The sequence below is a fragment of the Hylobates moloch genome, unplaced genomic scaffold (assembly GCF_009828535.3).
Source record: "Hylobates moloch isolate HMO894 unplaced genomic scaffold, HMol_V3 SCAFFOLD_19, whole genome shotgun sequence".
Taxonomy (NCBI): domain Eukaryota; kingdom Metazoa; phylum Chordata; class Mammalia; order Primates; family Hylobatidae; genus Hylobates; species Hylobates moloch.
Genome location: NW_026652294.1, coordinates 4103245 through 4127514, shown reverse-complemented (window position 1 = coordinate 4127514; position 24270 = coordinate 4103245). Strand labels below are relative to the sequence as shown.

The following is a 24270-nucleotide window of genomic DNA, read 5'->3' as shown; positions in this document are numbered from 1 at the left end:
TCCAGCCATGCAGAACAGTGAGTCAATTAAATCTCGTTTATAAGTTACCCAGTCTCAAGTAGTATCATTTTTTTTTTTTTTTTAACTGAGACAGAGTTTCGCTCTCATCACCTAGGCTGGAGTGCAATGGCACGATCTTGGCTCACTGCAACCTCTGCCTCCCAGGTTTCAAGCAATTCTCCTGCCTCAGCCTCCTAAGCAGCTGGGATTACAGGTGCCCACCACTACTCCCAGCTAATTTTTGTTTTTGTTTTGAGATGGAGTTTCACTCCTGTCACCCAGGCTGGAATGCAATGGTGCAATCTCGGCTCGCTGCGACTTCTGCCTCCCAGGTTCAAGTGATTCTCCTGCCTCACTCTCCGGAGTAGCTGGGATTACAGGCACCCACCACCAAGCCCAGCTAATTTTTTGTATTTTTAGTAGAGACGAGGTTTTACCATGTTGGGCAGGCTGGTCTCAAATGCCTGACCTCGGGTGATCTACCCGCCTCGGCCTCCCAAATTGGTGGGATTACAGGCATGAGCCACCGCGCCCGGCCACTCCCAGCGAATTTTTGTATTTTTAGTAGAGATAAGGTTTCACCATGTTGGCCAGGCTGGTCTCGAACTCCTGCCCTCAGGTGATCTGCTGCCTCTGCCTCCCAAAGGCATGAGCCACCGTGCCCAGCCTCAGGTAGTATCTTTATAGCAGTGTGAGAACGGATGAATACATAGGATGTAGTCCACCCTGTTGGTGCCCCACCCATATCCCCTTGGCACTTACCTCTACAGAAAGGATGCTCATGGCCAGCACCTGAGGCTCAGCCTGGGGGCCTTATTCTGGCATCAGAAGTCCCTTACCCAGTGTACAAGGCCAGTGCAAAGTGCTACAGAGTGGCTCCCCCCACCCACTCAGCAGACCCAACCTGTGAGGGAAACTACTTTGGGAGGTAAGTACCTCACTTCCTTGCCCCTTGGGTGGAACAGCTTTTATATATTTATTTATTTATTTATTTATTGAGACAGACTCTCTGTCGCCCAGGCTGGAGTGCCTCAGCCACCCAAGTAGCTGGGATTACGGGCATGCATCACCATGCCCAGTTAATTTTTGTATTTTTTTTTTTAGTAGAGCTGGGGTTTTGCCTTCTTGGCCAGACTGGTCTCGAACTCCTAGCTTAAAGTGATCCGCCCGCCTTGGTCTCCCAATATACTGGGATTACACGTGAGAGCTACTGCACCCAGCTGGGTGGGATAACTTTGATGCACGTTCTGCACTGGGTCCCAGAGATCCCCAGTGGGATTGAGCTCCAGTTGCCCACAGGGGTAACTTGCTCAATAATGCACTTTTCACTGGCTTCTTTCCCTTCCCCTCTCACAGCGCCATTCCTCTGTGCCAGCATTTTCTGGAATCACCTCCCAACAATATACTTCCATTCAAATCCTCTCAGGTCAGATGAGTAATGGGAGAGGTGGATAGACCTGTAGATGATCCTCAAGAAGTTTAACGATGAAGCCGGGTGCAGTGGCTCACAGCTGTAATTCCAGCACTTTCAGAAGCCAAGGCAGGGGCCAGGCACAGTGGCTCACGCCTGCAATCCCAGCACTTTGGGAGGCTGAGGCAGGCACATCACCTGAGGTCAGGAGTTCGAGACTGGCCTGCCCAACATGGCGAAAGCCCGTCTCTACAATACAAAAATTAGCCAGGTGTGGTGGCACATGCCTGTAATCCCAGCTATTCGGGAGGGTAGGCAAGAGAATTACTTGAACCCGGGAGGCAGAGGTTGCATTGAGCCATGGCACTGCCTGGACGACAGAGTGAGACTCCATCTCAAAAAAAAAAAAAAAAAAGAAAGAAAAAGAAAAAAAAGGAAACCAAAGTGGGAGGATCACTCGAGCCCAGGAGTTTGAGACCAGCCTGGGCAACGTAGCAAAACCCTATCTCTACATAAAATTTATCAATTAGCCAGGTGTGGTATGGCATGCCTGTGGTCCCAGCTACTCAGGAGGCTGAGGTGGGACAACCTCTTAAGCTCAGGAGGTAGAGGCTGCAGTGAGCTGTGATTGCGCCACTATACTCCAGCCTGGGTGACAGACCAAGATCCTATCTCCCCAAAAAAATAAAAAAGAAAAAGCCAGGTGCTGTGGCTTACACCTACAATCCCAACACTTTGGGAGGCTGAGATGGGAGAATTGCCCAGGAGTCCAAATTCACAATTGGCTACAGCTTTTCTCCCACCCCCTCACCCCACCCCGAGGGCTTTTTTTTTTTTTTTTTGAGATGGGATCTCACTCTGTTGCCCAGGCTGGAGTGCAGTGGCACAATCTTGGCTCACTGCAAGCTCCACCCCCCGGGTTCACGCCATTCTCCTGTCTCAGCCTCCCGAGTAGCTGGGACTACAGGCACCGCCACTAGGTCCAGCTAATTTTTTTGTATTTTTAGTAGAGATGGGGTTTCACCGTGTTAGCCAGGATGGTCTCAATCTCCTGACCTCGTGATTCACCCGCCTCGGCCTCCCAAAGTGCTGGGATTACAGGCGTAAGCCACCGTGCCGGGCCTTTTTTTTTTTTTTTTTTTTTTTTTGAGATGGAGTCTCGCTCTGTCACCCAGGCTGGAGTGAGTGCAGTGGTGCGATCTCGGCTCACTGCAACCTCCTACTCCCAGGTTCATGCCATTCTCCTGCCTCAGCCTCCTGAGTAGCTGGGACTACAGGTGCCCGCCACCACGCCTGGCTAATTTTTGTATTTTTAGTAGAGATGGGGTTTCACCATGTTAGCCAGGATGGTCTCAATCTCATGACCTTGTGATCCGCCTGCCTCGGCCTCCCAAAGTGCTAGGATTACGGGTGTGAGCCATCACGCCTGGCCTTTTTTCTTTTTTTTTTTTTTTAAAGAGGCAGAGTCTGTTGCCCAGCTGGAATGCAGTAGCACCATCATAGCTCACTGCAGTCTCCAACTCTTGGGCTCAAGCAATCCTTCCACTTCAGCTTCCCAAAGCACTGAGATTACAGGCGTGTGCCACCATGTCCAGCTACTCCATCCTGTAATAAGGTCAACTGAGGCCAGGCATGGTGGTGCAAGCCTGTAATCCCAGCACTTTGGCAGGCTGAGGTGAGCAGATGACTTGAGTCCGGGAGTTCGAGACAAGTGTGAGCAACATGGCAAAACTCTGTCTCTAGAAAAAATACAGCAATTAGCTGGCTGTGGTGGTGCATGCCTGTAGTCCCAGCTACTCCAGAGGCTGAGGTGGGAAGATCATTTAAACCTGCGAGGTGGAGGTTGCAGTGAACCGAGATTGCACCACTTCACTCCAGCCTGGGCAACAGAGGCATTGACAACAATAACGACAAAAAAACACGAAGTCAATTGATTTCTCCAATGCAAGGTGCTCTGTCCACACTACTCCGAGCCTCTTACAGCCAGGTGCCACCCCTAGCCTCTCCTTGGGCTCTTTTGTTCTGCTTCAGGGAAGCAAACCATTATACTCAGCAGCTCCCATGGCCAACCCACAGCAGCCCAGCTGAGTTATCAAGTCCAGGAAGCCTGTAATCTTTGTCATAACCGCTAGAGGCCACCAACACACCAGCAAAGCTAACAGTTCTCTTCCTTTATTAGGGCTCTCCTATTTTGTCTGTTCCTGCCTTAAAGGTACGATATTCTGGCCTGCCCAAATCGTGCCTACTCTTCCAGGCAGCCTTCTCAGATCTCTGCAGGTAGCAGTTTTATGTGGCTGCCTTCCCTTGCAATATCTTCTGTAGTTCTGTTATCTCATTGAGACTTTCAAAGGTCGTGGTGGGGGCCTGAGATGCCATGTGCCTAGGCAGGCTAGGGTGGGTGGGGTGCCATTTGCACCGAGTGAGGGAAACTGTGATGATACTTTCCAGCAGATGGGCAGAATCCTCACCTTTCCCTTGGTCAAATACAGGTGTCAAGACTGCCACAACTGACAGGAGAGTGAGCTCCTCACATCTAGGGATGAGGGAGCTGGAGAGCTTGTGCCCCATCCCAGCTGACAGGGAGTGGGGCTCCCATCCATCGTGCTCTGAGGTCTGGCCTTGGCCCTTAACAAGAAGGTTCATAAAGCTAAGGGGCTGGGGACCTGGGGTCACTTGCCATCATACTGCCTCAGGGTGGACAGGGGGATGCCCAGGGCAGCACTGGAGTACATGGAAGACCACTGAAAAGGTTAAGATTGCACAGTGGCAGCTGGGCGTGGTGGCTCATGCCTGTAATCCCAGCACTTTGGGAGACCAAGGCAGGCAGATCACGAGGTCAGGAGATCGAGACCATCCTGGCTAACACAGTGAAACCCCGTCTCTACTAAAAATACAAAAAAATTAGCCAGGCGTGGTGGCGGGTGCCTGTAGTCCCAGCTACTTGGGAGGCTGAGGCAGGAGAATGGTGTGAACCTGGGAGGCAGAGCTTACAGTGAGCTGAGATCGCGCCACTGTACTCCAGCCTGAGTGACAGAGTGAGACTCCGTCTCAAAAAAAAAAAAAAAAAAAGATTGCACAGTGGCACCCGCCTGTAATCCCAGCCATTTGACTTGAGAGACTGAGGCAGGAGGAGGCTTGAGCCATGCAGTTCGAGTCCAGCCAGGACAAAATAGTAAGAACCTGTCTCAAAATAAAAGTAATACAACTGTAATCCCAGCACTTTATGGGGGCAGAGGTGGAAGGATCATTTGAGCTCAGGAATTTGAGACCCACCAGGGCAACACAGTGAGATCTTGTCTCTACTAAAACAATTTTTAAAATTAGCCAGATGGGGCAGACACGGTGGCTCACGCCTATAATCCCAGCACTTTGGGAGGGCGAGGTGGGCAGATCACCTGAGGTTGGGAGTTCGAGACCAGCCTGGCCAACGTGATGAAACCCCGTCTCTACTAAAAATGCAAACATTAGGTGGGCGTGGTGGCGCGTGCCTGTAATCCCAGCTACTCAGGAGGCTGAGGCAGGAGAATGGCTTGAACCTGGGAGGCGGAGTCTGCAGTGAGCGGAGATTGTGCCACTGCATTCCAGCCTGGCGACAGAGCAAGACGTCATCTCAAAAAAAAAAAAAAAAAAAAATTAGCCAAGCATGGTGGCACATGCCTGTAGTCCCAGCTACTTGGGAGGCTGAGGTGGGAAAATCACTTGAGCCCAGGATGCAGTGAGCTATTATCACTGCCACTGTACACCAGCCTGGATGACAGAGCAAGATCCCGTCTCATCAGAAATAATAATTAGCTGGGCATGGTGGTGTGTGCCTGTAGTCCCAGCTACTCAGGAGGCTGAAGTGGAAAGATCACTTGAGCCCAGGAGTTCAAGTTTACACTGAGCCATGATCATGCCACTGCATTCCAGACTGGGCAACGGAGTGAGACCATCTCTAAAAAAGCAAAACTGGCCTGGCACGGTGGCTCACGCCTGTAATCCCAGCACTTTGGGAGGCCGGGCAGATCACGAGGTCAGGAGATCGAGACCATCCTGGCTAACATGGTGAAACCCCGTCTCTACTAAAAATACAAAAAAATTTAGCCGGGCGCAGTGGCGGGTGCCTGTAGTCCCAGCTACTTGGGAGGCTGAGGCAGGAGAATGGTGTGAACCCAGGAGGCAGAGCTTGCAGTGAGCCGAGATAGCGCCACTGCACTCCAGCCTGGGAAAAAAAAAAAAAAAAAAAAAGCAAAACCCAGGCCGGGCGTGGTGGCTCACACCTGTAATCCCAGCACTTTGGGAGGCTGAGGTAGGCAGATCACCTGAGGTCAGGAGTTCGAGACTAGCCTGGCCAAAATGGTGAAACCCCATCTCTACTTAAAATATATATATAAAAATTAACCGGGTGTGGTGGCAGGTGTCTGTAATCCCAGCTACTGGAGAGGCTGAGGCAGGAGAATCACTTGAACCCGGGAGACGGAGGTGGCAGTGAGCTGAGATTGCGCCATTGCACTCCAGCCTGGGGGACAAGAGCGAGAGTTCATCTCAAAAAAAAAAAAAAAAAAAAAGCAAACCCTCCCCCACCAAAAAAAATAATAAAGGGTTTGGACAGATTCAGCAGTCAGGCTGGGCTGGAGACAGGTTTTGCACTGAGGAAGAAATGATCAACTGGGCCTGGGCTGGCACCTCCTGGTTATCCTCAGGCTCACAGTGAAACACAATCATAGACCAACATTCTTTAATCACAAAGGCACTTGAGGACCCCTACAAACCCAAAGTCTCTGCCAAGAGTGGCCCTGCAGACGCCCCACCTGCCACCCTCCATCCACCCATCCATCCACACACTCAGAGTTCGTCGTGACCTGCAGAGGGCTCCACACTAGGCTTGATGAAGATGCCTTCCATGGCCTTCCAGGTATTGTGCGTGTTGGCACTGGGCATGCCGTGGACCTCATGCTGCCCACGGATGGGGCTTCCATACTGCTCACCCGTGACTGACAGGAACACAGAGGTGCCCATGTGCTGGAAGCGCACAGCAGCCTCACGCTCCCAGTGTTGTCCAGAGCAGCGCACTGTCCATAGGTCCAGGTCGTCACCCTCGCCGTCTTCCCCAAAGGCACTCACCTCCTATAGGTGCAGAGGATGAGAAGACAGTGGTCACCACAGAAGGCGGCATTCGCACCTAGTACACCGAGCCTAGGGTTCTTCCCTACCCTTCCTGGAGCCTCAGCTCCCACAGCTGCAAAAGGTGACACCATGACCCGCCCCCGCAACCTCTAGCACTTCCTCCCCAGCATGGGCTCTTCAGACACATGCACACACCATTGCATCTGTCTGTGCACAGATGCACATTCTCCCTGCCCTAACTAACCCCTCTGACCTACCTTCAGCCTAAAATTCAGCCCCTCAGGCTAACAGTCAAGCTGTCTATCTATCTCAAACATTTTCTTCCACCAGCTCCCCAAGGGCACCCACTGTTCCATTCCAATCCCCTGAATTCCAATGACCTCCAATGCATTGGCACAATCTCTCCTGCTGGCCTGGGAAGTCTCTCTCTTCCCTTTGTGGCTTGGAGGACTCCTAATCATCCTTTCAGATCTAGCCTGAGTTCCTCCTCCCCAGTGGAGTTTCCTATTCCCCACCCTCAAGGCTGTGTGGATTCCCCTCCCGGGTCCCACTTGCCACCAGAGGAAGAGCTATCCAGGCTTATCTCTCTGGATCTCTCACTCGTCGTTCTCCCTGCCGGGCCGGGAGCACCTGGGGGCAGGATCCTGGCGGAGTTACTCTGTGTCCCCCGAGGGGGCGCTCAGTAACCATCTCTGAAGTGAAATTTCCATTTCACGAAGAAGCTGAGGCTCGGATTGGAACCCAGGGCTCTGTCACTGGCCCCTCACACAGGCCAGGAGTCTCTCTAGGGGCTCCGGAAGGGGCTCACCTGGTTGTTGGACAGCGGCGACGGGAAGTGGTGCGTGTGCAGGTTCTTGCCCGTAAGCACATGCGTGAGCCGCACCGCCTGCCCGCAGCGCACCGGGGACCCGCGCGGGCACCCGCCCTCCGAGCCGCCGCGGATCCGCCAGTAGCTATTGGCGTCGTCCGACGCCTCTACGCCGGTCACCGATTGCTGGCCGCTGCCTGAGGAGTGACACCCCACACACCCAGGATCTCCGTCAATCACGGAACCCCGGACCCTCGCCCTGGGACTGTAACATGTCCCAGGGGACCCCAAGGGCTCACCCCCAGCCCCCGCCTGACACCCCCTCAGTTTTTGGGCCCGCAGTTCCCCGACGACCGTCCCCGCCCTCAATATCCTCGACACCCTCAAAGCCTTGCGCCCCTCGACCCCCCAACGACTCTAGAGCCCCGGCCGCCCGGCTTCCTAACGGCCCACAGACCCCCATGACCACCCTGTCTCCACACTCCCAACCCCGAGCCCCCGTTCCCCGCGCTCTCCCAGTCGCTGGCCCCACGCACCGGATCCGTATTTGATGTCGTGCGAGTGCAGCCGCACGCGGTGGTGCGTATTGAGCAGCTTCAGCACCGACCCGCAGGTCACGAGCCCCGCACCGCTCTTGGCGGCACCACCGCCCGGCACTAACAGCGCCAGCAGCAGCCCCAACAGCACCGGCCGGGCAGCCCCGCCGCGGCCCGCGCTCCACATCGCCCCGGCCAGGTTCCAGCCCCTCGGGCCCTGGGGCCGCTTCCGTCCCCGCCGCGGCCCAATCCGGTTCTGACAGCGCCCGCTCGCGGCAGCCAATAGTCGGCCCGCGCGGCACTCCGCTCGCACTGCCACTGGGTCAGCCCTGGGAGGGCCCGCCCCCGGCTCTCGGGAGCAGTAGCTGGGCGGGGACTAGAGACACGAGGAGGGTTTTGATTGGTCCACGCTTCCGAGGACTTACCAATGAGTGCCCAGGGAAGGGCGGCTGAGTCGCCGAGCGGCGGAGAGTGAGCGTGAGCAGTTGGTCAAGACGCGGATCCCCGCAGCCGCTGAGTCCCTGGACACCGGCTCAGGATCCTAGGACCCTGCAGGCACGTTTTCAAGACGCCCCTTGATCCTGGACTCCTGGGCACTCAATAATGAGTCTCTCCCCTCAGAACCTGGGCCCGCAGCTGCAGGGTCTTGAGATTGTTGGATCGCTAGATTTTGTGGTCACAAAGTCGACAGATCCCAGAGTCACTGAATCGTCTGGTCCTTCAGTCCCTGGACCCCGGGATTAATGAAACCCCCAGTCATTCGGCCCTAGGCCCTCTCTGATACTGGGTCACCACAGTCCCTAGACCCTGGGGTTTCTGAATTCCCCTGGCCACTTATACATTTGACTCCTTTCGTGGCTAAATCTCGTGGTCACTGGGTCATCGGGCAGGAGAGAGCAGCAGGGAGCTGTGGCGTTGAGAATAATGGCAGCTTCTCACCAGAAAGTCCCAAAGCTGTCTTAGGAAACCAGAGTCCAAGGAGACCAAGGGGCTGTGGGAACGAAGCCTGGGCGACTGTGTCCCAGGTCTCCTGGCCATGAGTAGGTCTCCTTCTTGCCGCCTTCTCAGAGTGTTGTCAGCTCAACCTTCAAGGGAGGAAAACTTACGCCACTGTTTATTTATTCATTCATGGGACATTGTTACAGCAGCTTCACTCCAGATCCTGTGGGGTCACAGAGGAAATAGCTGTGGGCTCAAGAGGCTTGTAGTTGAAGCACAGGCAAAGCAGAGAGAAAAGTTCATATTTAATTAAATCATCCAGAATTTTGCGTTCAGAAAATCCAGAGTAAAGCCATTTTCATTACAGCAACATGTTATTTTGGGGGTTTCGTGTTCAATATTGTTTTTATTTTGAGTTACATGTAGTATAAGACACCTTGATCTTTTCAGCATTTAGGTGTCCAAACGGTTAAAGGTCAGTCTGCCCTGGATTTGGTAGTCCCAGCACTTGAGGGGTCTGCAGTCTAGGGTGGAAGAGCTGAAGTACTATCTGAGAGGCGATGGATATATACTCTTGGACATGTCAGCCATCATCTCAAAATCAACACATCCAAAGCAGAATTCCTGGTCACCACCCTCAAACTACCCCTCCCCCAGGCTTGAGTCTCAGTAAATGGCACCTCCATTCAGCAGATGCTCAGGGCCCAAAACTTAGGATTCTTCTTTCATTTGTCTCTTTTTTTTTTTTTTTTTTTTTGAGACGGAGTCTCGCTCTGTCGCCCAGGCTGGAGTGCAGTGGCGCAATCTCGGCTCACTGCAAGCTCCGCCTCCCGGGTTCACGCCATTCTCCTACCTCAGCCTCTCCGAGTAGCTGGGACTACAGGCGCCCGCCACCACGCCCGGCTAATTTTTTGTATTTTTAGTAGAGACGGGGTTTCACCGTGGTCTGGATCTCCTGACCTCGTGATCCGCCCGCCTTGGCCTCCCAAAGTGCTGGGATTACAAGCGTGAGCCACCGCGCCCGGCCTCATTTGTCTCTTTACCTTGCTCCTCACGTCTCATTCAACAAGTCTTTTTTTTTTTTTTTTTTTCTTTGAGACGGAGTTTCGCTCTTGTTACCCAGGCTGGAGTGCAATGGTGCGATCTTGGCTCACTGCAAACTCCACCTCCTGGGTTCAAGTGATTCTCCTGCCTCAGCCTCCTGAGTATCTGGGATTACAGGGATGCATCATCACACCCAGCTACTTTTTTTTGTATATTTAGTAGAGACAGGGTTTCACCATGTTGACCAGGCTGGTCTTGAACTTCTGACCTCAGGTGATCCACCTGCCTCAGCCTCCCAAAGTGCTGGGATTACAGGCGTGAGCCACCGCACCCAGCATTTTTTTTTTTTTAACTTTTGAGTCTCCGCGTGTGCATCATTCAAGAAGTCTTTTTTTTTTCTTTTTTGAGACGGAGTCTTAGTCTATTGCCCAGGCTGGAGTGCAGTGGCACGATCTCGGCTCACTGCTGCAACCTCTGCCTCCCGGGTTCAAGCGATTCTCCTGCCTCAGCCCCCTGAGTAGCTGGGATTACAGGCATGTACCACCACACCCGGCTAATTTTTGTATTTTTAGTAGATACGGGTTTTCACCATGTTGGCCTGGCTGGTCTTGAACTCCTGACCTCAGGTGATCCACCCGCCTTGGCCTTCCAAAGTGTTAAGATTACAGGTATAGGCCGGGCCTGGTGGCTCACGCCTGTAATCCAGCACTTTGGGAGTCCAAGGGGGGGGCGGATCACCTGAGGTCAGGAATTTGAGACCAGCCTGGCCAACATGGAGAAACACTATCTCTACTAAAATACAAAATTAGCTGGGCATGGTGGTGCATACCTGTAATCCCAGATACTTGGGAGGCTGAGGTAGGAGAATCGCTTGAACGTGGGAGGTGGAGGTTGTGGTGAGCCGAGATCGTGCCATTGCATTCCAGCCTGGGTGACAAAAGCGAAACTCCATCTCAGAAAAAAAAAAAAAAAAGATTACAGGCGTGAGCCACCATGCTCAGCCCATTCCACATGTCTTTATGTCTCTGATTCCAAAACACATTTCAAGGCATCTCTCCTGAGTCCCCATCACAGTTCTAATCCAAGCCCCTCCATCTCCCATTGAGATATTGACCACTGCCTCCTAACAGGTCTAGCTGCTTCCATTATATGCTGGCCCCTCCAAAGCATTCTCTACACAGGAAAGTGGTAAAAGCAGCTGGGCGCGGTGGCTCCGAAGCACTTTGGGAGGATGAGGCAGGCAGATCACCTGAGGTCAGGACTTCAAGACCAGCCTGACCAACATGGTGAAACCCCGTCTCTACTAAAAATGCAAAAATTAGCCAGGCATGGTCTCATGTACCTGTAATCCCAGCTGCTCAGAAGGCAGAGGTGGGAGAATCGCTTGAACCCAGGAGGCAGAGGTTGCAGTGAGCCAAGATGGCGCCACTGTCCTCCATCCTGGGCAATAAAGTAAGACTTCGTCTCAAAAGAAAAGTGGCAAAAGCATGGATCAAAAAATCATGCCAGTTCCCTGCTAGAAGCTGCCAGCCATTTCCCAGTTGCATTTAGGACCGTAGGAGGCTGAGGACACAGCAGGCAATCTTCCTGACAAGCAAGATAGGATTCTAAGTAGGCTAAGATACCAGACCCAGAGTGGGGGAAGCCAACTTACACTCCCTTGACTCTCACGGGCAGCCTCGTCGCCTCTCTATGCTGTTCCCTTCTCCGGCCTCCTGCTGCAGACCACCTTCTCCCGCTCAACCTATGGGCAGCTCCTCACTGATTATGGCATCTCCAGTGCCCTCCACCTACCAACCATAATTTGTCTTAAGGTTCAGGTTCTCAAGAGAGAATCTGATTGGCTCAACAAGGGCTGCTCAAGGTACAATCAGCTGTGGAGAGGAGGAAGGGTGGTAGCTAGTCTCCAAATATGACCACTAACAATTCCTCCCATCCCCGTAAGCCAAAGAAAAGACATGGAGTCCATTTCCCCTTTACTTGAATCTGAGTAGGTAGCGCAACTTGTTTTTTTTGTTGTTGTTGTTGTTGTTTTTGTTTTTTTTTTTGAGACGGAGTCTCGCTCTGTCGCCCAGGCTGGAATACAGTGGCGCGATCTCGGCTCACTGCAAGCTCCGCCTCCCGGGTTCACGTCATTCTCCTGCCTCAGCCTCCCGAGTAGCTGGGACTACAGGCGCCCGCCACCGAGCCCGGCTAGTTTTTTGTACTTTTAGTAGAGACGGGGTTTCACCGTGGTCTCAATCTCCTGACCTCGTGATCCGCCCGCCTCGGCATCCCAAAGTGCTGGGATTACAGGCATGAGCCACCGCACCCTGCTACGCAACTTGTTTTGACCAATCGAATGCCGAAGAAGTGCTGTTTGGGGACTTCTGAGCACCGACCATAAGAACGCTGGCAGGTCTGGCTTTATCCTTCTAGGAAGCTAGACAATGCACCTTGCTGTAATGAAGTGCCAGATTACTGCGTGGTAAGAGGCCACATAGAGAGGGACCCTGCAATGTTCCAGCCTCAGTTCAATGAGCAGCTGAAAGCAGTCACATAGAGCAACTCCAGTGTACACCACTACTCCACTGAGCCTGTCAAACTCCAGTGTTGGGCGGGGCACAGTAGCTCATGCCGTTAATCCCAGTGCTTTGGCAGGCCGAGGCGAGCGGATCGCTTGAGCCCAGGAGTTCGAGACCAGCCTGGCCAATATAGTGAAACCCCATCTCTATGAAAAATACAAAATTGAAGCCGGGCGCGGTGGCTCACGCTTGTAATCCCAGCACTTTGGGAGGCCGAGGCAGGTGGATCACGAGGTCAGGAGATCGAGACCACCCTGGCTAACACGGTGAAACCCCGTCTCTACTAAAAATACAAAAAAATTATCTGGGCGTGGTGGTGGGCGCCTGTAGTCCCAGCTACTCAGGAGGCTGAGGCAGGAGAATGGCATGAACCCAGGAGGTGGAGCTTGCAGTGAGCAGAGATCAGGCCACTGCACTCCAGCCTGGGTGACAGAGCAAGACTCCGTCTCCAAAAAAAAAAAAAAAATTTAGCCCAGCGTGGTGGCGCACGCCTGTAGTCCCAGCTACTCAAGAGGCTGAGGCAGGAGAATCCCTTGAAGCCGGGAGGTAGAGGTTGTGGTGAGCTGGGATTGCACCAAGGCACTCCAGCCTGGGCAACAGAGCAAGACTCCATCTCAAAAAATAAAAATAAAAATAAAAGCCGGGTGTGGTAGTTCATGGGTGTAATCCCAGCACTTTGGGAGGCTGAAGCAGGTAGATCAACTGAGGTCAGGAGTTCGAGACCAGCCTGTCCAACATAGGGAAACCCCATCTCTACTAAAAATACAAAAAAAATTAGTGGCCAGGCGTGGTGGTTCATGCCTGTAATCCCTGCACTTTGGGATGCAGAGGTTGGCAGATCACTTGAGGTCAGGAATTCGAGACCACCCTGGCCAACATGGTGAAACCCTGTCTCTACTAAAAATACAAAAATTAGCTGGGCATGGTGGCGGGTGCCTGTAGTCCCAGCAACTCAGGAGGCTGAGGAGGCAGAATTGTCTGAAGCCAGGAAGTGGAGGTTGCAGTGAGCTGAGATCATGCTGCTGCACTTCAGCCTGGGAGACAGAGCAAGACTTTTTTTTTTCAGACACAGTCTCACTCTGTCGCCCAGGCTGGAGTGCAGTGATGCAATCTCGGCTCACTGTAACCTCTGCTTCCCCAGGTTAAAGCCATTCTCCTGCCTCTGCCTCCCAAGTAGGTGGGATTACAGGCACCTGCCACCACACCTGGCTAATTTTTGTATTTAGTAGAGACAGGGTTTCACCATGTTGGCCAGGCTGGTCTCCAACTCCTGGCCTCAAGTGATCTGCCCACATCAGCCTCTCAAAGTGTTGGGATTACAGGCATGAGCCCGGCCAAGACTTCATCTTAAATATAAATAAACGAATAAGTAAATAAATAAAATGGCGGCGGCTGGGCGCGGTGGCTCACGCTTGTAATCCCAGCACTTTGGGAGGCCGAGGTGGGCGGATCACGAGGTCAGGAGATCGAGACCACGGTGAAACCCCATCTCTACTAAAAATACAAAAAATTAGCCGGGCGTGGTGGCGGGCGCCTGTAGTCCCAGCTACTCGGAGAGGCTGAGGCAGGAGAATGGCGTGAACCCAGGAGGCGGAGCTTGCAGTGAGCCGAGATTGCGCCACTGCACTCCAGCCTGGGCGACAGAGCGAGACTTCGTCTCAAAAAAAAATAAATAAATAAAATAAAATAAAATAAAATAAAATAAAATAAAATAAAATGGCGGCTGAAATCTCAGGACAGCAAACCTGTGTCCCAGCAACACAGGCTTTATTTCTATTTCACTGGCTCCCCTGAGAGTCTCAGCAGAGCTCCTCATGGGCATTCAGCCTGTGGTGACTCCTGCTCATGGCAGGGGCTGGTGTGATGGGCAGCGACTCTGACAGAGCAGGGAATTGAGTGGCTAGTGGGGACTTCATGGTGGGTCACTGTGGCCCACGTCCACGGAGTGGCTGACCGAGGCCTGCTCTCCAGGCTCTGGGAGGCTCTGGACTCCATCCTCATCCTTGTCCTCATCCTGGTCCTCATCCTTGAACTCATCCTCATCTTCATCTTCAATCTCAGCTTTATCACGGCCCTCATTGTCCATGTTCTTGAACTTGGGGGGACTGGAGCCTATGCCGGTGCGGGCAGACACTGAGAGCTTCGGATCCAAAGGGCTGAGCTGCCGGCTGGCTGGCAAGTTGGTGTAGAGGGAGCAGCAGGGCTCTGTGGCCTGGTCCTGGGCAGTGTGGGTGGCCGGTTCCTGCTGCACAGAGGGTGTCTCTGTGCTGCGGTGGGAGGTGCTGAGCCGGGAGGCCTGCCGGGCCCTTTTGGCCTCCTCCAGTTTACGCAGCAGGCAGCTCCGGTGGGTCTCCGAGGACAGGTGGATGCGGGAGCCTTTCACCTTCTTTAAGCCCAGGGAAAGGTCCCTGAGCACATGGGTGACGGGGAAGGAGAAGAAGCCCAGCTGCTTATTGAGGTCCTTTTCGAACTCGTACTTGCAGATGACCAAGGAGGCTGCCTGCTGGGTCAGGAAGTCGGCGAGCTCCTCATAAAGGCGGTTGGAGAAGTGAGACATGCTGGACTTCGATGAGATGGAGGGCAGCGGCTTCTTCTTCGTGAACCTGCTGCTGCTGCGGGGGTTCTGCATAGCAGCAGGGGAGGGAAAGGGACACATGTCACACTTGCCAGCCCCATCCCTCTGTGACACCCCTTCCAGCCACTGTGCCCTCCTCAGAGCCCTGCCAGCCCTGCCCATCACAAACATGAATGGGTACTCTTAGTGTGACAAACACACTTGCCACACAAAGGGTACAGCCTTGCCACATCTGCTATGATGCTGCACTCAACTGCCCACTCTCATGCTCACCTCACCATCACACCTCCTACAACTGTTGGGCCTGGGGCAAGGGCAGGGACCTGTCACAGGGTAAGGCTAATCTGAGTCTTGACAACTGGATTTGGGCAGGGTCCTGCCCAGGCCTGTGCCCAGAGAGACGCCTGCAGGGGCCTTGATGGCTGAGGAAAGGGTCGAGGGACCATGCTGGAGACCCACCAGTGTGAGTCTTGTACCTACGTCTTGTACACATCCTCCCTGGGCAACTTCCCCTCGGCGAAGTCCAGAGACTGGAGAGTCCTGCTCGAGGCAGCTGGATTCAAGGCAGCTAGACCTAGGAGGCAAGGCCCTGGCCGGGCTAGGGCTGCTGTCCACAAGGGACGGGACCTTCCACCCCCATGTAGGAGCGTCTCTAGATTCACATACAAACATTAGAAAAAATACCCAGCATAAAAAATAGCCTTTATTTATCTGTGACAACACCTGGTAGTAGCTAGGCCAGGATTCATGGGCCCCCATCAGCTTGACCCCTGCCCAGGAGGTTTCCACAGTGCAGGGCAAGAGACCTTGACCTTGAGCACCTGCCAGTGACAGTGGCTGCTAGGAGTGATGGGTCAAGGAGCCCTTCTCCTGCAAACTCATGCCCGGTCCTACTTTCGAGGAGGTCACCTCTGGACACAGTGAGGTGGGAGATGAGGAGGCAACTGGGGAGAGCTCAGGGAGAAGGTAGCAGGAAGAGCGGGGGTAGGGGGAGGCAAGTGGAGGTGTGACAGGGCCCCTGAGGTGGCCCTGGCTGCAGGCCACCTCCACCACAATCCCGGGCACGGGCAGGGTGAGGTGCAGGCCCTCTGGCTAGAGCTCAGGGAAACAGGTGGGTTTTGTAATTTGGGATCTGAGTCAGGTGCCTCCTCCCTGGAGTGGAGTGAGGGGCTGGGGACATTGGGCTTCTCCGTGTCACCTTGAGCTTGAATCTGGTGGCCACCTGGGCACTAGACATGGAGGGGGAGCCTCCTCTGTCCTTGAATTTTCTCTGAAGCGTCTTGGGGCTGGAGACTGTGGGGCGGGGGGAAGCGTGGGGCTGCCCGCCATTGGTGGGTTTAGCCGGCTCAGAGCCCAGAGGTGGCAGATTGCGGTCAACCTGCAGCTCTGAGGTGGGCTTCAAGCTGGTGGGGAACAGAGGACGGCCATCGCGGCAGCGGGCGCCACGGAGCTTATCCACAGCCTGGCTGACCACGTTTTGCAGGGCGGGAAAGAGGCGGTGGTCAGCCAGGAAGTTCAGCGTGCGATGGGGCTCACGGAGCGGACAGTAGCCAGGCAGGTCGAGGGACTCCAGCTGGCTCAGCAACGACTTGATCTCCTTATTGAACTCTCGCTTGCAGAAGACTGGCTCCTGTTCTCCAGGCCTCGGCTCTGATGCTTCAGGCACGCCAGAGCTTGAACCCAGCAGCCCTGAGAACCAGGACAAGGGCTGCTCCTGGGTCCACTGAAAGCTGGTCTGGCTACCCAGAGAATCCCACAGCAGGGAGTCCCTCTGGGAGCAGGACTGACTGAGGCCTTTCTGCAGAAAGAGGGTGACTCTGAGAAGTGTTCAGGAGCAGCCAAGCCAGGGCTGACCCTGGCCCTGGGCTCTCCGTGGGAGTCCACCCCCCCCAGCCATGGCCCCAGCTCTCACCCCTTTCTTCTCCAGCTGTAGCAGCCGCTTGAGGTTCTTCTCCAGCAGGAGTTTGTCCCTCACAGGTGGCAATGAGCCTAAGCCTTGGGCACCTAGGTCACTGTCCCGGCTGTGGGAGCCCAGCCAGCCGGCCATGAGGCTGCTATGGCTGTTGGACATGGAGCTGGAGCTGGATGGGTAGTTGTTGGGGTGTCCAGTGCAGAGGGTCGGCCGTACACGGTGCCGGTGTACGGTGCTGAGGCTGGGCCGGGCATGTGCCCGCCGTCTACCACTTGGCACCTCCACTGGGTCCTGCACCTCCACAAGTGGCACCCCAGCCTCCGTCTTCATGGCAGCCATGCGCTCAGTCGCCTTCTCCACCACTGTCTCCAGGCTGTCCAGGACCTGGCTCTCAGTTAAGAAATCCAGAAAGTGGCCAAAGGGCTGAGTGTGCCTCTTGTTTCGGCGTTGGCCCTGGAGTGCTGAGCTGCCACATGTGGATGGTGGGTGTCGCACATGGCCCGGCCTGCAGGCTGGCCCCATTTCTGGGACCAGTGGCTTCTTGGGCAGCTGCACCTGAGCAGACAGGTATGTCACAGGGGGCAGGAGTGCCCTACAGGTGAAGGGTTCCCTGGGGTAACACTAGGACCTGGGTGGGAGTGAGTAGTGGAAGGAGTGGCATTTTGGAGTCTGGAAGCCCTGGGTTTGGACCCTGGCTGTGCCACCTACAGCCTGATGACAGTGTGCAAGATGGCCCCTCTTGAGGTCCAATGTCCTCATCTGCAAAGTGGAGGTCTATTCAGGGTCGCCCTGAAGCTTTCCTAACACCTACATTTCACACACACAAGTCCTGGCTAAGGAGTCTGCAAGCCTGGTTCTGCCCTGACACATGGCAGGATGAGCAATCATGAACCTCTCGGAGTCTCCCTCCAGCTTCTCATCTGTCCATGCAGCAGGCCATCCCTGTCTCCATGGCAGGGCTGCAAACAACATCTGAGGTCTTGAGTGCAGACAACACCTGAGGTCTTGAGCCCTGTGCTACCCGGGTCTGTTTCTCCAATTTGAGCCATAGGCACCTAGTCAACTCCATGCTCCCACTCTAGGGTTCCAGTCCACCCAAGCCCCTTCCGAGTCGCTGGAAGTCAGGAGGAAACAAGGAATGAAATTGAGTGTGACAGGGGCAAGCAGTGGGGGTCATAGGAGAAGTCAAGGCAATAAGGACTTCACTAAGAGGCCCAGAGAAGTCAATAGACAATGAGAAATGGGGGCTGTGGTCTTGGGAGCCAGCGTTGGTGGGGAACATCTTGTGGCCTCAAGAGTCGGGGCCCTGCTGGGCACACTTACCCCTGCACTGCACATGGAGTGGCTGGCCTCGTCGTCGGCCATGTAACCCGAGTGGTGGCGGCACCTGGCCATGTGGTCACCTGGCAGGTGACCGGGACTGCTGCCCACCTCTCTCTTCAGCTGCGCATTCCTCTCTGCGTGGGGTGGGGAGACAACCTGAGGGTCTCCAATAGGTCCACGCATCTGTGGCCCTGGAGTCTGCAGGTCCCTCGCTCCCCGCACCCCGCCTCCTTCATGCATCCAGCCCTTCCTCTGCTCCATGGCCCCCATGCGTCTGCAGGCAGGCAGTTTCCAGAGTCATCGGGGTGGAATCGCTGAGGACAATCCTGTCTCCGATCATCTTTGGATCTGCGTGTGCTCGACCCTTCCTCCTCCCAAACCCTGGGCAACCTGGCTTTCGCCCCAGCCCAGAATCAACAGACTCACCAGAAACACCGCCTTGCTCCACACAGGCCAGTACAGTCTGGGCCCTCACTGGAGCAGCTGCACAGTGCGAGGAAGTCGGCTGGCGGCCTCCACTTGCTTATTTGCATACCACATCCTCATTGGTTCTTACCGAGGAGCTCGTCCACTTCCTTCTCCGACACAATGGTTGGGGGCGGGGCCCACATTGGCCCCACCTCCAATTCTCTGGGCTCTGCCCTCCCACACTCGCCTGGGAGCCACAGGCTGATGATGCTGGTGCCCACGCTCCCCGCTGCTCGGAGGACCCCCCACCCACGACCGAAGCTGGGGCTAGGCTCTTTGATCCGCTCCTGACCCGAGGGGAGCCTAAAAGCCAAAGCCACGTATTCCACCGGTGACACAAGCACCTTCCTCGTGTCCTCCTTCGTCGCTGCACAGCCCTGGGCCTCCTGCTCCTGTTCGTTTCCAGGGGCCTCTGCCCCTCCCGCGGTGTGCACAGCCCCAGGTTCTGCCTTGAGACCTCTCCCCTCTGCAGTGGAAAGAGTGCCGGCTCTAAGTCACAGACCTAGCTTCAGTTCCTGGCTCTGCTCTTTCCTGCCAATGTGACTCAACCTCTCTTAGCATTGGTCCCACACTGTAAATGGGCTTGAGTGTTCTTCCAATATGGGAGTATGGGATTCAATAAAATCTCCCTACAACACACCCGGTACCCCAGTGGAGCCTTGTGTATTTATTTATTTATTTATTTATTTGGAGACGGAGTCTCAATCAGTCGCCCAGGCTGGAGTGCAGTGGCGCAATCTCGGCTCACTGCAAGCTCCGCCTCCCGGGTTCACGCCATTCTCCTGCCTCAGCCTCCCGAGTAGCTGGGATTACAGGGGCCCGCCACCACGCCCGGCTAATATTTTTGTATTTTTAGTAGAGACGGGGTTTCACCGTGTTAGCCAGGATGGTTTCGATCTCCTGACCTTGTGATCTGCCCGCCTCGGCCTCCCAAAGTGCTGGGATTACAGTCCTGAGCCACCGCGCCCGGTGGAGCCTTGTATATTCTTACCTCCTCTTCCTCCCTCCTTTTCCCCTTTGCTCAGTAATACCTCACCATGGTGTCACTTCTTCCAAAAAGCTTTTACTGTGAATTCTGCCACGCCCTACGCAATTCACAGTAAACCCCATTCCAGACTCTACCATACCATGTTGCTACTTATTTTTCTATCAGATGGTGCTTCTTTGGGGCCAGAACTGAGGCAAGTCACCCTTAATCTCTAATACTTTCAGTGTCTGGCACCAAGTAGGTGCTCAATAAATGTCAGTCTCCTCCTTCTCATCTGCAGACCCTCGGGACCTCTGACCTTTCCAAGATCAGCTTCCAGTGGAGAATGGTGGTTGGTTGAGGTCTGACAATTCACCAGTCACTATAAACACAACAGTCCTTATGCCAAGAGCATGGTTGAAGGACTGTATGAGGCTTTCAATTCTCACATGCCTCATGAAATATTGTTCCTCTCAAGCTTTGCTCTGTCCTCTCAGCTCTGGCTACCCTCTAGGTCAGGGACAGAGAGGACATAGCAGGCCTGGGTGCTGGCCCCATGCTGTGAGGTTCAGTCTTAGCTCCACTACTCCTGGCAGGACCACACTTTCGCTCTCTGAACCCTAGTTTCCTCATCTGTGAAACAGGAATGACATTACCAATTTCATAGCCCGGACACAAATACCACACTTTCCATGGAAAAAATCAAGACCGCCACATTGCAGTGGAAACTGGGGCTGCCAACCATAATGACTATTTATACAGTCATGGGTAAGGAAAGCTTTTCTGGACCAAAGAGAAAACAGTGAAGTTATGAATGTAAAAGCTGTAGCCTGGCAGAGAGCTCAAGATGGAAACAGGAGATAACGTTTTCTCAAATGAAGACATTAGTGTATATGCTTTCTTTCATTTTCTTAGTGTCAAGAGCTCAAGAAAAAAAATCAACAAATCAAGAAAATGCCTGCTCTTAGAAAAATCTGCAAAAGATCAATAGGCAATTTGAAAAAGAATAAAAATAGCTAATAATATGAAAATTCTCGTTCGCACTGCTATCTAAGAAACTACTAGAATGTGAACATTGATGTAATCATCTTTATGTTCTCAAAACAACACACAAAAAAGTTGGGTTGGGGAGAAAGGGAGTTGGGTGTGTTTATTTGCTTAGAGAAAACACCGGAAGGACACAACCCAGAAAGTTTACAATGGCAGTCTCTGGGAAGGGTAGGATATTCTTTTTTTTTTTTTTTTTTTTTTTGAGACGGAGTCTCGCTCTATCGCCCAGTCTAGAGTGCAGTGGTGCGATCTCGGCTCACCACAACCTCCGCCTCCCGGGTTCAAGCCATGCTCCTGCCTCAGCCTCCCGAGTAGCTGGGATTACAGGCGCGTGCCACCACTCCCGGCTAATTTTTGTATTTTTAGTAGAGACGGGGTTTCCCCATGTTGGCCAGGCTGGTCTTGAACTCCTGACCTCGTGATCCACCCGCCTCGGCCTCCCAAAGTGTTGGGATTACAGGCGTGAGCCACTGCGCCCGGCTTCCTTTTGGTATTTTACATATTAAATATCACTTTTGCAGTCAAGGTTCCGCGTTGCAATGAATCCATCACTGGTCTGGTTAGAGAGGGAGCAGTTGCCGGGTCCTTGCAGGGGCACGCCGGACCGCTAGGTGGCGAGAACAAAGGCGAAGTGCAGCCGCACCTGGGCGTGAACGTCGGGGCGGGGCCTGGGCAGCGTCCGGGGGCGGGGCCTGTCCTGTCCGGCCCACTCCCCTGGGAGCGCGAGCGGTGGACCCAAGCGGCCATGTCCCGCCCTCGCATGCGCCTGGTGGTCACCGCGGACGACTTTGGTTACTGCCCGCGACGCGATGAGGGTATCGTGGAGGCCTTCCTTGCCGGGGCCGTGACCAGCGTGTCCCTGCTGGTCAACGGTGCGGCCACGGAGAGCGCGGCGGAGCTGGCCCGCAGGTGAGGGGAGGGCCCCTAGCAGGGCGGCGATCGGCTTGAGGCGCGCGGCTCCGCGGCCGCTAGTGCTCCAGCTCGCGCTCCGCCCTCAGGCACAGCATCCCCACGGGCCTCCACGCCAACCTGTCCGAGGGCCGCCCCGTGGGTCCGGCCCTCCGTGGCGCCTCGTCGCTGCTCGGCCCGGAAGGCTTCTTCCTTGGCAAGATGGGATTCCGGGAGGCGGTGGCGGCCGGAGACGTGGATTTGCCTCAGGTGCGGAGACGCAGCTACAGGAGGATGCTCGCGAGGACCCCCAGAGCTCCGCCCGGAGGGTACTGTGAGGCCGTTAGGAGCTGGCGGTGGATGGCTTCCTCATTCAAAAACACTGGAGCCGTCACACGGAAGCACGAGGAGGGTATCCTTGGCAGCTACTCCCGGTCGCTCAAGGTGTCTCTCGCTCGCCCTCTAGGTGCGGGAGGAGCTCGAGGCCCAACTAAGCTGCTTTCGGGAGCTGCTGGGCAGGGCCCCCACGCACGTGGACGGGCACCAGCACGTGCACGTGCTCCCAGGTGCGTGGTTAGTGATCCCAGTTTGGAGGGCGTTACTCCCAGGCGGGGCTGGGGTGTAGGGGAAGTTCGATGCCCCCAGGTGAAGGGACGTGCTCCTCCCTGACCCGCTCCGCCCGCAGGCGTGTGCCAGGTGTTCGCCGAGGTGCTGCAGGCCTATGGGGTGCGCTTTACGCGACTGCCGCTGGAGCGCGGTGTGGCTGACTGCACTTGGCTGGAGGCCCCCGCGCGCGCCTTCGCCTGCGCCGTGGAGCGCGACGCCCGGGCCGCCGTGGGCCCCTTCTCCCGCCACGGCCTGCGGTGAGGCTCCCCGCCCCGTCTCCTACCATAGCTGCCTCCGTCCCTACGCACTGGCTGTTCACCTGGCTAGCTGTGTGCGTTTCTCAACCCGGAAGCGAGTCTGCCGTCGACCGCTGCCGCCACCCCAGTTACCCCCTCCCGCCCCGCCGTCCCTTCCCTAGCCTACCTAGCCTTGGCCATGGCCCGGCCTGGTCCCACCGCTGATGTCCCGCCCCCCACAGGTGGACAGACGCCTTCGTGGGTCTGAGCACTTGCGGCCGGCACATGTCCGCTCACCGCGTGTCCGGGGCACTGGCGCGGGTCCTGGAAGGTACCCTAGCGGGCCACACCCTGACAGCCGAGCTGATGGCGCACCCCGGCTACCCCAGTGTGCCTCCCACCGGCGGCTGCGGTGAAGGCCCCGACGCTTTCTCTTGCTCTTGGGAGCGGCTGCATGAGCTGCGCGTCCTCACCGCGCCCACGCTGCGGGCCCAGCTTACCCAGGATGGCGTGCAGCTTTGCGCCCTCGACGACCTGGACTTCAAGTGGCCAGGGGAGGAGATCCCCTGTGAGGCCACTCTGGAGCCCTTCCTGGAACCCTCCCTACTCTGACCCCCTACAGACAACTAAGCACTAATACCCTTAGTACCAAGAAAGGGGAGCCAGGATTTAGTCCTGGCCCAGGCCAGAGCCGGGCCCTGGAGCAGGATCTGTTGACTTCCCTGGGTAGGACACTGCCACCTCTGCGCCCAGGTACTCATGGCTCCAAATGGCATCTAGAGTTTGAGCAGCCTTCTTGGCTGCAGGCAGGCCCAGCCTGTGGCAGCGGGCTAGGGCCTGCAGAGCATTTGGTGCCCCTCCATGTTGCAGTGCAAACACCTTCACCACTGGGGCAGTGGGGAGAGATGGCTATATTAATAAAATAACGTGTGTCTTTCAAACTTGGGTGGTTTATCAGCTGTGCCCAGGAGACCCTCACAGAAACAAGCACGGACAAAGAGCAGCTCCCTCTTGGCTCAAACCACTCCAGGAAATGGCCCATTCTCCATTCTGGTTTTTTTCATGCTGCGGTTTTCTTTATTCCATTTTAGGGTGGGAGTGGGAGATTGTCCTCACCAGCCTGCTTTTGAAGAGGCATAATACTGTAATCTCAGTATTGATTTAAGAAGTCACCTGTAGGCCGAGTGTGGTGGCTCACACCTGTAATCCCAGCACTTTGGGAGGCTTTGGCGGGCGGATCACCTGAGGTCGGGAGTGCGAGACCAGTCTGACCAATGTGGAGAAACCCCATCTCTACTAAAAATACAAAATTAGCTGGGCATAGGTGGTGCATGTCTGTAATCCCAGCTACTCGAGAGGCTGAGGCAGGAGAATCGCTTGAACCCAGGAGGCGGAGGTTGTGGTGAGCCGAGATCACGCCCCTGCACTCCAACCTGGGCAACAAGAGCGAAATTCCGTCTCGAAAAAAAAAAAAAGTCATCTGTTTAGATTTAAGCCATTCTAGGGGATAGGTGTGAGGAGGAGACCCTGCAACCCTATAGGAATACATTTAAATTTTTCTAGGAGGAGCAGTCTTTCCAGGAAATGGGATACCACGGTTCTTAACTTGACCTGGCAATGTAGGGATGCCCTGTGGACTGGGGCCCCATGTGGCTTAGGTGAAAGCTCCTGAGGTGCAGGAGCAGATGGGGAGGGCAGTGGGAGTCCTCTGGAGCACAGAGTCCTTCTGCACCACTCCGCAGGATGGAAAGGCAGATGGAATACCATGTGGTCCTTGTCTCATTTCATGAAATAGCATCTCTGAGGCAGGCACCGATGTCCCCATTTTACAGGGGTA

The 24270-nt window shown here is 55.0% G+C and overlaps 4 protein-coding genes and 1 long non-coding RNA gene across 6 annotated transcripts in view; 2 read left to right on the top strand and 3 right to left on the bottom strand.

Moving 5' to 3' along the window:
* Window positions 1–6111: 6111 nt before the first annotated feature.
* On the bottom strand, window positions 6112–8119 carry SDF2L1 (stromal cell derived factor 2 like 1). The gene is made up of 3 exons (XM_032138716.2): window positions 7862–8119; window positions 7326–7522; window positions 6112–6517 (listed from the first exon to the last, which is right to left on the bottom strand). Exons 1-3 carry the CDS (start codon window positions 8046–8048, stop codon window positions 6236–6238), a joined length of 666 nt encoding a protein of 221 aa, XP_031994607.1. The 5' UTR covers window positions 8049–8119; the 3' UTR covers window positions 6112–6235.
* Window positions 8120–14137: 6018 nt separating this feature from the next.
* On the bottom strand, window positions 14138–18725 carry CCDC116 (coiled-coil domain containing 116). Of its 2 annotated transcripts, XM_032138710.2 has the most exons (5): window positions 18645–18725; window positions 18219–18352; window positions 16896–17450; window positions 16182–16781; window positions 14138–15031 (listed from the first exon to the last, which is right to left on the bottom strand). In XM_032138710.2, exons 2-5 carry the CDS (start codon window positions 18288–18290, stop codon window positions 14321–14323), a joined length of 1938 nt encoding a protein of 645 aa, XP_031994601.1. In that variant the 5' UTR covers window positions 18291–18352; window positions 18645–18725; the 3' UTR covers window positions 14138–14320. The 2 variants fall into 2 exon arrangements, with proteins under 2 accessions (XP_031994601.1, XP_031994600.1); XM_032138709.2 differs by lacking the exon at window positions 18645–18725 and having other exon boundaries at window positions 18219–18532.
* LOC131381947 (uncharacterized) lies at window positions 17327–19325 on the top strand. Its single transcript, XR_009211023.1, has 2 exons — window positions 17327–17462; window positions 18499–19325. It is a non-coding gene; the product is annotated as an uncharacterized LOC131381947 (long non-coding RNA).
* UBE2L3 (ubiquitin conjugating enzyme E2 L3) overlaps window positions 18695–24270 on the bottom strand; it is a 66430-nt gene continuing 60854 nt past the window's right edge. Inside the window, exon 4 of the mRNA XM_058431228.1 lies at window positions 18695–19152. Within this exon, the coding sequence (XP_058287211.1) occupies window positions 18761–19152 (392 nt within the window). The 3' untranslated portion in view covers window positions 18695–18760. The remainder of the gene's footprint in view (window positions 19153–24270) is intronic.
* YDJC (YdjC chitooligosaccharide deacetylase homolog) lies at window positions 21163–23802 on the top strand. Its single transcript, XM_032138712.2, has 5 exons — window positions 21163–21612; window positions 21702–21861; window positions 22058–22157; window positions 22277–22454; window positions 22676–23802. Exons 1-5 carry the CDS (start codon window positions 21449–21451, stop codon window positions 23043–23045), a joined length of 972 nt encoding a protein of 323 aa, XP_031994603.1. The 5' UTR covers window positions 21163–21448; the 3' UTR covers window positions 23046–23802.

Bases quoted from the DNA above. Each gene is read 5' to 3' on its own strand.
- YDJC (XM_032138712.2), top strand. From the start codon at position 21,449: ATGTCCCGCCCTCGCATGCGCCTGGTGGTCACCGCGGACGACTTTGGT. The intron at 21,862-22,057 runs GTGCGGAGACGC...CTCGCCCTCTAG, and splicing joins GAGACGTGGATTTGCCTCAG to GTGCGGGAGGAGCTCGAGGC. The intron at 22,455-22,675 runs GTGAGGCTCCCC...CGCCCCCCACAG, and splicing joins TTCTCCCGCCACGGCCTGCG to GTGGACAGACGCCTTCGTGG.
- CCDC116 (XM_032138709.2), bottom strand. From the start codon at position 18,488: ATGGGGGCCATGGAGCAGAGGAAGGGCTGGATGCATGAAGGAGGCGGG. The intron at 16,782-16,895 runs GTGAGAGCTGGG...CTCTTTCTGCAG, and splicing joins TACAGCTGGAGAAGAAAGGG to AAAGGCCTCAGTCAGTCCTG. The intron at 15,032-16,181 runs GTGACACGGAGA...GCTGCTATGCAG, and splicing joins CCACCAGATTCAAGCTCAAG to AACCCCCGCAGCAGCAGCAG.
- SDF2L1 (XM_032138716.2), bottom strand. From the start codon at position 8,048: ATGTGGAGCGCGGGCCGCGGCGGGGCTGCCCGGCCGGTGCTGTTGGGG. The intron at 7,523-7,861 runs GTGCGTGGGGCC...GTCACTCCTCAG, and splicing joins CGACATCAAATACGGATCCG to GCAGCGGCCAGCAATCGGTG. The intron at 6,518-7,325 runs GTGAGCCCCTTC...CTGCACCTATAG, and splicing joins CGCCGCTGTCCAACAACCAG to GAGGTGAGTGCCTTTGGGGA.